Source organism: Oncorhynchus mykiss, chromosome 7 (genome assembly GCF_013265735.2).
Source record: "Oncorhynchus mykiss isolate Arlee chromosome 7, USDA_OmykA_1.1, whole genome shotgun sequence".
NCBI lineage: Eukaryota > Metazoa > Chordata > Actinopteri > Salmoniformes > Salmonidae > Oncorhynchus > Oncorhynchus mykiss.
In genome coordinates, this window is record NC_048571.1 from 6,416,053 (window position 1) to 6,428,063 (window position 12,011).

At 47.9% G+C, this 12,011-nt stretch overlaps 1 protein-coding gene across 2 annotated transcripts in view; it reads right to left on the minus strand.

The window, feature by feature from the left end:
- The window catches only part of LOC110518976 (formin-like protein 2), a 33,330-nt gene extending 22,119 nt beyond the window's left edge, over positions 1 to 11,211 (minus strand). For both annotated transcript variants that reach the window (XM_036982250.1, XM_036982249.1), the window contains exons 1-8: positions 9,884 to 11,211; positions 6,671 to 6,754; positions 6,246 to 6,326; positions 5,972 to 6,048; positions 5,680 to 5,763; positions 5,429 to 5,578; positions 4,098 to 4,224; positions 680 to 756 (exon numbers count right to left, since the gene is read on the minus strand). In XM_036982250.1, the coding sequence (XP_036838145.1) occupies positions 680 to 756; positions 4,098 to 4,224; positions 5,429 to 5,578; positions 5,680 to 5,763; positions 5,972 to 6,048; positions 6,246 to 6,326; positions 6,671 to 6,754; positions 9,884 to 10,000 (797 nt within the window). In that variant the 5' untranslated portion in view covers positions 10,001 to 11,211. The remainder of the gene's footprint in view (positions 1 to 679; positions 757 to 4,097; positions 4,225 to 5,428; positions 5,579 to 5,679; positions 5,764 to 5,971; positions 6,049 to 6,245; positions 6,327 to 6,670; positions 6,755 to 9,883) is intronic.
- Positions 11,212 to 12,011: the final 800 nt, after the last annotated feature.

Here is a 12,011-nt window from a genome sequence, read left to right on the forward strand (position 1 = left end):
AGAGGCCCTAGTACCCCCTGTGGATAGGCCAAGTAGCCCCAGAGGCCCTAGTACCCCTGTGGATAGGCCAAGTAGACCCAGAGGCCCTAGTACCCCTGTGGATAGGCCAAGTAGCCCCAGAGGCCCTAGTACCCCTGTGGATAGGCCAAGTAGCCCCAGAGGCCCTAGTACCCCTGTGGATAGGCCAAGTAGCCCCAGAGGCCCTAGTACCCCTGTGGATAGGCCAAGTAGCCCCAGAGGCCCTAGTACCCCTGTGGATAGGCCAAGTAGACCCAGAGGCCCTAGTACCCCTGTGGATAGGCCAAGTAGCCCCAGAGGCCCTAGTACCCCTGTGGATAGGCCAAGTAGCCCCAGAGGCCCTAGTACCCCTGTGGATAGGCCAAGTAGCCCCAGAGGCCCTAGTACCCCTGTGGATAGGCCAAGTAGCCCTAGAAGCCCTAGTACCCTTGTGGATAGGCCAAGTAGCCCCAGAGGCCCTAGTACCCCTGTGGATAGGCCAAGTAGCCCCAGAGGCCATAGTACCCCTGTGGATAGGCCAAGTAGCCCCAGAGGCCCTAGTACCCCTGTGGATAGGCCAAGTAGCCCCAGAGGCCCTAGTACCCCTGGTTGGGAACCAGGGCTCTAAAGGTTTCCTCCTTCCTAATGCAGACACAGAGAGAGGTGTTCACTGACTACTGACCTTGGGTTTCTGTTGTTGAGGCTCAGAGCGATCTCATTCACAGCATGAGGATGGGACATTACCATGTTAAAGCCATACTACAGACAGAGGGAGGGGAACATAACAAATCATATATCAATCACTGCTATCTAAAATAACCACGAGGATGAGAGGAAAGAAGGGTGGTAAATCAGGATGAGAGAGAGAGGGGGAGAGATAGGAGGGGTTGAGATAGACAGGAGGGGTTAAGAGAGAGAGGGGGAGAGATAGGAGGGGTTAAGAGAGAGAGAGAGAGAGAGAGAGAGAGAGAGAGAGAGAGAGAGAGATAGGAGGGGTTAAGAGAGAGAGAGAGAGAGAGAGAGAGAGAGAGATAGGAGGGGTTAAAGAGAGAGAGGGAGAGAGAGAGAGAGGATAGGTTAAAAGAGAGAGAGATAGGAGGGGTTAAGAGAGAGAGGGCGAGATAGGAGGGGTTAAGAGAGAGAGGGCGAGATAGGAGGGGTTAAGAGAGAGACAGGGAGAGATAGGAGCGGTTAAGAGAGAGAGAGAGAGAAAGAGAGAGAGAGAGATAGGAGGGGTTAAGAGAGAGAGGGAGAGATAGGATGGGTTAAGAGAGAGAGGGAGAGATAGGAGGGGTTAAGAGAGAGAGGGAGAGATAGGAGTGGTTTAGAGAGAGAGAGATGGGGGGGTAAAGAGAGAGAGGGAGAGATAGGAGGGGTTAAGAGAGAGAGAGAGAGATATAGGAGGGGTTAAGAGAGAGAGAGCGGGGGAGATAGGAGGGGATAAGAGAGAGAGGGAGAGATAGGAGGGGTTAAGAGAGAGAGAGGTAGAGATAGGAGGGGTTAAGAGAGAGTGGGAGAGATAGGAGGGGTTAAGAGAGAGAGGGAGAGATAGGAGGGGTTAAGAGAGAGAGGGAGAGAGAGAGAGAGAGAGGGGGAGATAGGAGGGGTTAAGAGAGAGAATGGAGCGATAGGAGGGGTTAAGAGAGAGAGGGAGCGATAGGAGGGGTTAAGAGAGAGAGGGAGAGTTAGGAGGGGTTAAGAGAGAGAGGGAGAGATAGGAGTGGTTTAGAGAGAGAGAGATGGGGGGGGTAAAGAGAGAGAGGGAGAGATAGGAGGGGTTAAGAGAGAGAGAGAGAGATATAGGAGGGGTTAAGAGAGAGAGAGCGGGGGAGATAGGAGGGGATAAGAGAGAGAGGGAGAGATAGGAGGGGTTAAGAGAGAGAGAGGTAGAGATAGGAGGGGTTAAGAGAGAGTGGGAGAGATAGGAGGGGTTAAGAGAGAGAGGGAGAGATAGGAGGGGTTAAGAGAGAGAGGGAGAGAGAGAGAGAGAGAGGGGGAGATAGGAGGGGTTAAGAGAGAGAGGGAGAGATAGGAGGGGTTAAGAGAGAGAGGGAGAGATAGGAGGGGTTAAGAGAGAGAGAGGGAGAGATAGGAGGGGTTAAGAGAGAGAGGGAGAGATAGGAGGGGTTAAGAGAGAGGTAGAGATAGGAGGGGTTAAGAGAGAGAGGGAGAAAGAGAGAGAGAGAGAGAGAGAGAGGGGGAGATAGGAGGGGTTAAGAGAGAGAGGGAGAGATAGGAGGGGTTAAGAGAGAGAGGGAGAGATAGGAGGGGTTAAGAGAGAGACAGGGAGAGATAGGAGCGGTTAAGAGAGAGAGAGAGAGAAAGAGAGAGAGAGAGAGATAGGAGGGGTTAAGAGAGAGAGGGAGAGATAGGATGGGTTAAGAGAGAGAGGGAGAGATAGGAGGGGTTAAGAGAGAGAATGGAGCGATAGGAGGGGTTAAGAGAGAGAGGGAGCGATAGGAGGGGTTAAGAGAGAGAGGGAGAGTTAGGAGGGGTTAAGAGAGAGAGGGAGAGATAGGAGTGGTTTAGAGAGAGAGAGATGGGGGGGTAAAGAGAGAGAGGGAGAGATAGGAGCGGTTAAGAGAGAGAGAGAGAGAAAGAGAGAGAGAGAGATAGGAGGGGTTAAGAGAGAGAGGGAGAGATAGGATGGGTTAAGAGAGAGAGGGAGAGATAGGAGGGGTTAAGAGAGAGAATGGAGCGATAGGAGGGGTTAAGAGAGAGAGGGAGCGATAGGAGGGGTTAAGAGAGAGAGGGAGAGTTAGGAGGGGTTAAGAGAGAGAGGGAGAGATAGGAGTGGTTTAGAGAGAGAGAGATGGGGGGGTAAAGAGAGAGAGGGAGAGATAGGAGGGGTTAAGAGAGAGTGAGAGAGATATAGGAGGGGTTAAGAGAGAGAGAGCGGGGGAGATAGGAGGGGATAAGAGAGAGAGGGAGAGATAGGAGGGGTTAAGAGAGAGAGAGGTAGAGATAGGAGGGGTTAAGAGAGAGTGGGAGAGATAGGAGGGGTTAAGAGAGAGAGGGAGAGATAGGAGGGGTTAAGAGAGAGAGGGAGAGAGAGAGAGAGAGAGGGGGAGATAGGAGGGGTTAAGAGAGAGAGGGAGAGATAGGAGGGGTTAAGAGAGAGAGGGAGAGATAGGAGGGGTTAAGAGAGAGAGAGGGAGAGATAGGAGGGGCTAAGAGAGAGAGGGAGAGATAGGAGGGGTTAAGAGAGAGAGAGGGAGAGATAAGAGGGGTTAAGAGAGAGAGAGGGAGAGATAGGAGGGGCTAAGAGAGAGAGGTTGAGATAGGAGGGGATAAGATAGAGAGAGCGGGGGAGATAGGAGGGGTTAAGAGAGAGAGGGAGAGATAGGAGGGGTTAAGAGAGAGAAAGGGAGAGATAGGAGGGGATAAGAGAGAGAGGGAGAGATAGGAGGGGTTAAGAGAGAGAGAGGTAGAGATAGGAGGGGTTAAGAGAGAGTGGGAGAGATAGGAGGGGTTAAGAGAAAGAGGGAGAGAGAGAGAGAAAGAGGGGGAGATAGGAGGGGTTAAGAGAGAGAGGGAGAGATAGGAGGGGTTAAGAGAGAGAGGGAGAGATAGGAGGGGTTAAGAGAGAGAGAGGGAGAGATAGGAGGGGTTAAAAGAGAGAGGGAGAGATAGGAGGGGTTAAGAGAGAGAGGTAGAGATAGGAGGGGTTAAGAGAGAGTGGGAGAGATAGGAGGGGTTAAGAGAGAGAGGGAGAGATAGGAGGGGTTAAGAGAGAGAGGGAGAGAGAGAGAGAGAGAGAGAGGGGGAGATAGGAGGGGTTAAGAGAGAGAGGGAGAGATAGGAGGGGTTAAGAGAGAGAGGGAGAGATAGGAGGGGTTAAGAGAGAGAGAGGGAGAGATAGGAGGGGCTAAGAGAGAGAGGGAGAGATAGGAGGGGTTAAGAGAGAGAGAGGGAGAGATAAGAGGGGTTAAGAGAGAGAGAGGGAGAGATAGGAGGGGCTAAGAGAGAGAGGTTGAGATAGGAGGGGTTAAGACAGAGAGAGGGAGAGATAAGAGGGGTTAAGAGAGAGAGAGGGAGAGATAGGAGGGGTTAAGAGAGAGAGGGAGAGATAGGTGAGAGGGGACAGATGTATAGTTCACCTGGTAGTTCATAATGGCTCTGAGACACATCACACACACGTGAACGTCGTCCTTCTTACACACCAGGCGGGAGTTCTTCAGTGTCTTCCTACTGGGCAGTGTGTTAGACCTGGACACCAACGCTGACCTGACACAGTCAACATACAATCAACACAGGATTAACACCACAACTTGGTGTGTGTGTTAACTGATGGAGTGGCGTATATGTGTGTGTGTTTGGGTTTGTGTTACCCGATAGAGTGGCGTATATGTGTGTGTGTTTGGGTTTGTGTTACCCGATAGAGTGGCGTATATGTGTGTGTGTTTGGGTTTGTGTTACCCGATAGAGTGGCGTATATGTGTGTGTGTTTGGGTTTGTGTTACCCGATAGAGTGGCGTATATGTGTGTGTGTTTGGGTTTGTGTTACCCGATAGAGTGGCGTATATGTGTGTGTGTTTGGGTTTGTGTTACCCGATAGAGTGGCGTATATGTGTGTGTGTTTGGGTTTGTGTTACCCGATAGAGTGGCGTATATGTGTGTGTGTTTGGGTTTGTGTTACCCGATAGAGTGGCGTATATGTGTGTGTGTTTGGGTTTGTGTTACCCGATAGAGTGGCGTATATGTGTGTGTGTTTGGGTTTGTGTTACCCGATAGAGTGGCGTATATGTGTGTGTGTTTGGGTTTGTGTTACCCGATAGAGTGGCGTATATGTGTGTGTGTTTGGGTTTGTGTTACCCGATAGAGTGGCGTATATGTGTGTGTGTTTGGGTTTGTGTTACCCGATAGAGTGGCGTATATGTGTGTGTGTTTGGGTTTGTGTTACCCGATAGAGTGGCGTATATGTGTGTGTGTTTGGGTTTGTGTTACCCGATAGAGTGGCGTATATGTGTGTGTGTTTGGGTTTGTGTTACCCGATAGAGTGGCGTATATGTGTGTGTGTTTGGGTTTGTGTTACCCGATAGAGTGGCGTATATGTGTGTGTGTTTGGGTTTGTGTTACCCGATAGAGTGGCGTATATGTGTGTGTGTTTGGGTTTGTGTTACCCGATAGAGTGGCGTATATGTGTGTGTGTTTGGGTTTGTGTTACCCGATAGAGTGGCGTATATGTGTGTGTGTTTGGGTTTGTGTTACCCGATAGAGTGGCGTATATGTGTGTGTGTTTGGGTTTGTGTTACCCGATAGAGTGGCGTATATGTGTGTGTGTTTGGGTTTGTGTTACCCGATAGAGTGGCGTATATGTGTGTGTGTTTGGGTTTGTGTTACCCGATAGAGTGGCGTATATGTGTGTGTGTTTGGGTTTGTGTTACCCGATAGAGTGGCGTATATGTGTGTGTGTTTGGGTTTGTGTTACCCGATAGAGTGGCGTGAGGAGCGCGGTACGTTGTTGCCACTGGAGGGGGAGGGCAGGTTGCTGTCTCCATGGAGATCTTCTATAGAACGACTCCAGGGGGAATCTACAGCTCTCTCTTCAGTACTGGCCTCCGATACCTCCCCATCAAACCTACACACACACACACACACAGTCACACACACGTGACTCAACAGAACACACGCGTATGGAAAAGGTGATATGCCCACACACACACAGTCACACACACTCACGTGACCGCGTACTGAGCGAAGGAGAGGTACTCTACTAGAACATCTAGGCCCTGATTCTCCTCGTTGAGAAACTCCCTCACCCACCTGGAGACAGAGGAACATTAGGATTTATTATCAGACAAATAACTCACTGTTCAATATCTAGCTGTACAATCACTAAAACCCCTGGCCAGCTAAACCCTCCTCTCTGAGTCAGAATGGTTTGGAACTGACTGAATGTCAACGTGACTCTGATTCGGTTCTGATTCATTTTGATCCAGGACTCTGTGATTGGCTGCGGCCTGTGACTCACCCGATGTGATTGGTCCGTAGTGAGATCTCCAGTTCTCTGAGCACCTGAGTCGACTCCTGGACTCTCCGACGGAATTTCTAACGACAGTAGGGTTAGGGTTATTCTGGTATTCCCTCAAAATAATTTCCTGTCTGCTGGTTTGGGAAATGATGGCATCCTAAATGGTATCTACCCAACTGTGTCAAGTTGAGGAACAAATGTTCCAGCTTGTGTTACCATATTGTTGCTATGATATTACTGGCTCTGTCACCATGGTGACGTGGCTGTCACTCACCTTGCGTGTGACGGCCGGGTCAAGGAATCCTCTCAGCTTCTGAATGTAGGTGTGAGGAGGGTTCTTCACCTGGAACCGTTCCTACAACACACACACACACACACACACACACACACACACACACACACACACAAGCAATGGTTACACACTTGCCTTTCACACTGGCCAAAGAGATGCTGAATACCTGAATGAACCATGTTGGTTGCTGCTCTTCTGTTTCTACAGTGCTGAAGGGACTGGACTGGTGTATCAGGCATGTGACGTTGGCCACACACAGCCTTCCAATGGGCTAGGAGGAGCTTCCTCCATATAGCTTACACCTATCCAGTTCCTTCAGGTCTACTAACATAGACGCGGGACAGTGCTAGGGGTCATTATCAGACCAGGCTGTTCTTTGGCCAATCAGAGTTGACCTTCTGTCTCACCTGATCACATATCAGCTCCCACTTCTTCTCGTTGTCGTAGCAACGGAGCAGACGCACCTTATCAGGAGGCAGGTTCATAGAGTTCTGAGAGACAGAGAGCGAGAGAGAGAGAGAGAGAGAGAGAGAGAGAGAGAGAGAGAGAGAGAAAGAGAGTGAGAGAGAGACAGCAAGAGAGAGAGAGAGAGACAGAGGAAGAGAGAGAGAGAGAGACAGAGGAAGAGAGAGAGAGAGAGAGAGAGAGAAAGAGGAAGAGAGAGAGAGAGAAGAATTGAAAGATGGATAAAGTGAAGGAGAAGGTGACAGACAGAGAGGGAGATACAGAGAGAGATACAGAGAGAGATACAGAGAGATACAGAGAGAGATACAGAGAGATACAGAGAGATACAGAGAGAGATACAGAGAGAGATACAGAGAGATACAGAGGGAGATACAGAGTGAGATACAGAGTGAGAGAGCGAGATAGACAGAGAGATACAGAGAGAGAGACAGAGAGAGAGAGAGAGAGAGAGACAGAGGAAGAGAGAGAGAGAGAGACAGATGAAGAGAGAGAGAGAGAGAGAGAGAAAGAGGAAGAGAGAGAGAGAGAAGAATTGAAAGATGGATAAAGTGAAGGAGAAGATGACAGACAGAGAGGGAGATACAGAGAGAGATACAGAGAGAGATACAGAGAGAGATACAGAGAGATACAGAGAGATATACAGAGGGAGATACAGAGAGATAAAGAGGGAGATACAGAGAGAGATACAGAGAGAGATACAGAGAGAGATACAGAGAGATACAGAGGGAGATACAGAGAGAGACAGAGAGAGATACAGAGAGAGATACAGAGAGAGATACAGAGAGATACAGAGAGATACAGAGAGAGATACAGAGAGAGATACAGAGAGATATACAGAGAGAGATACAGAGTGAGATACAGAGAGAGATACAGAGTGAGATACAGAGAGAGATACAGAGAGATATACAGAGAGAGATACAGAGAGATACAGAGGGAGATACAGAGTGAGATACAGATTGAGAGAGCGAGATAGACAGAGAGATACAGAGAGAGAGAGACAGAGAGAGAGAGAGAGACAGAGAGATACAGAGAGAGAGACAGAGAGATACAGAGAGAGAGAGAGAGAGAGAGAGACAGAGAGAGAGAGAGAGAGAGAGATACAGAGAGCGAGAGAGAGACAGAGAGATACAGAGAGAGCGAGAGACAGAGAGATACAGAGAGAGAGAGACAGAGAGATTCAGAGAGAGAGAGAGACAGAGAGATACAGAGAGAGAGAGAGACAGAGAGATACAGAGAGAGAGAGATACAGAGAGAGAGAGATACACAGAGAGGGGGGGGGGGTATTAAACTAATTAAGTACACACATCTCTCCAGAAGACCTCTGTCTACTGAAGACAGAAATTCCCTCTTCAACAGAGACATGAACATGCGTGAGCAGAGAATTAAATATGAGCATGTGTGATATGATAGACTCTTACTGACACACTCAGAGAATTAAATATGAGTATGTGTGATATGAAAGACTCTTACTGACACACTCAGAGAATTAAATATGAGTATGGGTGATATGAAAGACTCTTACTGACACACAGAGAATTAAATATGAGTATGTGTGATATGAAAGACTCTTACTGACACACAGAGAATTAAATATGAGTATGTGTGATATGAAAGACTATTACTGACACACAGAGAATTAAATATGAGTATGTGTGATATGAAGGACTCTTACTGACACACAGAGAATTAAATATGAGTATGTGTGATATGAAGGACTCTTACTGACACACTCAGATAAATAAATATGAGTATGTGTGATATGAAAGACTCTTACTGACACACAGAGAATTAAATATGAGTATGTGTGATATGAAGGACTCTTACTGACACACAGAGAATTAAATATGAGTATGTGTGATATGAAGGACTCTTACTGACACACTCAGATAAATAAATATGAGTATGTGTGATATGAAAGACTCTTACTGACACACAGATAATTAAATATGAGTATGTGTGATATGAAGGACTCTTACTGACACACAGAGAATTAAATATGAGTATGTGTGATATGAAGGACTCTTACTGACACACTCAGAGAATTAAATATGAGTATGTGTGATATGAAGGACTCTTACTGACACACTCAGATAATTAAATATGAGTATGTGTGATATGAAGGACTCTTACTGACACACAGAGAATTAAATATGGCAGTGTATCTGGAAGAGGCAACGCGTTACATATGCAGGGACAGAGATGGTATTTACAACAACACTCTTCCATTCTAACCAGTCATCCATAATGGGTTAGGGGACACACTCCAACACTCATACACACACACTCAACACTCATACATACACACACACTCAACACTCAGACACACACACACACTCAACACTCATACATACACACACACACACTCAACACTCATACATACACACACACACACTCAACACTCATACACACACACTCAACACTCATACACACACACACACTCAACACTCATACATACACACACACACACTCAACACTCCAACACACACACACTCAACACTCCAACACACACACACATACACTCAACACTCCAACACACACACACACACACGCAACACTCATACACACACTCAACACTCATACATACACACACACACACTCATACACACACACACTCATACACACACACACACACACACACACACACTCAACACTCATACACACACACTCAACACTCATACACACACAACCCTCATACACACACACACACACTCATACACACACACACTCATACACACACACACACACACTCAACACTCATACACACACACACACTCACACTCAACACTCATACACACACACACACACACACACACACACTCAACACTCATACACACACACACACTCAACACTCATACACACACTCATACACACACACACACTCAACACTCATACATACACACACACTCAACACTCATACACACACCCAACACTCATACACACACACACACACACTCATACATACACACACACACACACACACACACACACACACACTCAACACTCATACACACACACACACTCAACACTCATACATGCACACACTCAACACTCCAACACACACACACACGCAACAATCCTACAGACACGCACATGCAATGTATGAGCGTGTGTATGTGAGCATGTGTGCGTTTCTTGCTTGTGTGTGTGTCACCTACCAGTGCAATGGAGAACCTCTCTTCCAGCTCAGCAGGATCAGGCATGGGCAGCTTGACAGGAGCAGCCCTGGCCCTGATGACAGCTAGCTGAGACTCCATACTCTCTGTGTTCCCCATGGCTCACACACACACCTGTACTGTCAACCCACACACACCCTTACACCAGCAACTCACACACCCTCACACACCCCTCGCCATCAAATCAGACAAACACACCTTTCACAGTCACCACACACACAAGCACACCCGCTCACATACAATCACACCCCTAAACGTCAAATCACACACAGACAATAGTCTCTCTGCAGTCAGTCAGATACAGGCAACGCCTCCTGTAATTCGGGAATACTGTTCGGGTTTTTCTCCCTAGTGAGACACAGTCTGAACGACCGACCGACAGACTCACGCACGGCGGCACGAGATCAGAGAGATGCGGTAAACCGAAGGCGCGTGTCTACCGGGGGGCCGTGTCTATCCTCCATCCGTTCATCTTTTGTCCTCCTTTCTTCTCATCGCCGACGACGGAACGGCGCACGCACCATTTATCCGAATCCAGCTGAGACCGAAGTCCCACTGTCCGTCTCGCGCTAAATTTGCATCCCTTCCCGGTTCACTGTGTATCCTCGGTAATGGGTATGATGATGATGCTGATAAACGAACCGGGCGTCCCTGGTGTGTGTGAGCGAGCTGGCTACTTAATCCGCCCCCTCCTCCACAGGCGACAAAAGCGAGAGTTCAGCCTCCACGCACGCTTTCTCCCCCCCGCAACGACCCCCACTTTCTAACCGACACACAATGAGCCTTCTGCCGCTTCGCTCTCCTCGCCTCCCGCCCCCCTGCAGCGCACAGCCCACAGCCGTGAGCGAGACGCGAGGGGAGGGGGACTCGGATAACGTCTACCCCTAGACACTGATCTAGAGTCAGTTTTACGCGTGACCCAGTAATAATTGAGGTTATGATTTGGGGAGGATAAACTGATCCTATCATATTTTGGGCAATCTCTACCCAGAGCAGAGGGGAGAGGATTTGTTTTGTTCTGATGCATCCTGGTAGTTAGAGTCTTAATCGTTTAACGACGAGCTATCTATCTCACAGATGCTCATTGTCCAGACTTCTGACCCCTCCTTTATTAGGTCCATTTCTATGAATAGGCCTGTCCTATTGGCCTATAATGGGCCTGCTGATTTCTCACCCATATTCTACCTTTCTGGTTTAGGCTGTTATTTTTACAGGCAGTCTAAGCCTACTATTGCCACTACACATGTTTAGCCTACTTAAATACTGGCTTTCATAGACAAATTAAATTAGTGGATTAATTCATAATTAGGCTTTATGTCGTATAGTGGCGTTGGTATTGAGTTATTTTGGGGTCAGATGCATGGCTATGGCCAAGATATGCGTATAGCAAGACCTTATAGTACGACCTACTAGACCTGCAAGTATCAAAACAGTTTTATTCATAATAAAATTGAAAATACATAGATACAATACATAAAAAATATAGGCCTTCCTTTTAATTACAAACGATGTGGTCAGTAGGCTACAAATCCCCAACATCTCGTTTGCAAATGAAAAAGTCAGCAGAAACATGTATTCAGGGCCTGTAGTGTCATATCATCCTGAATCCACGCCTGCTAAGCCGCCTTTGTCCCCGTTTCTGACTGATATCTGAACAGATGGGGGCATTCACCATCACGGTGTGCGCAGGACCTCTTGTGGACAACACGTGTATTACATCTACCTGATTTTGTCAGTGAGAAATTGATTTTTGTTTAGCAATGGAAGTGCAATACCATGCATGAGCCTGCTGCCATAAATGGCCACCCTGTTAGCTGGATGAGTATTTGGAAAGAGCAAAATTATGATGAAAGTCCCATAAAGTCTGCATTGGCCATAAAGCTATGCAGTAGGAGGTGGTGTCGTGATGCAGCGCTCTGCTCTGTGGAGGGAGGGTTGCCTCTGGTTGGCTCTCACAGCTCACACGCCTCTCTGCATCCCAAATCTCCAATTTTCTCCCAGAAGTGTGAGCCCCTGCCTACACATTTAAAAGCATTCGATTGGCTCTCACAGCTAACACACCTCTCTCCCTCAGTCCCAAATCTCCACCGTTTTCTCCGAAGTGTGCAGC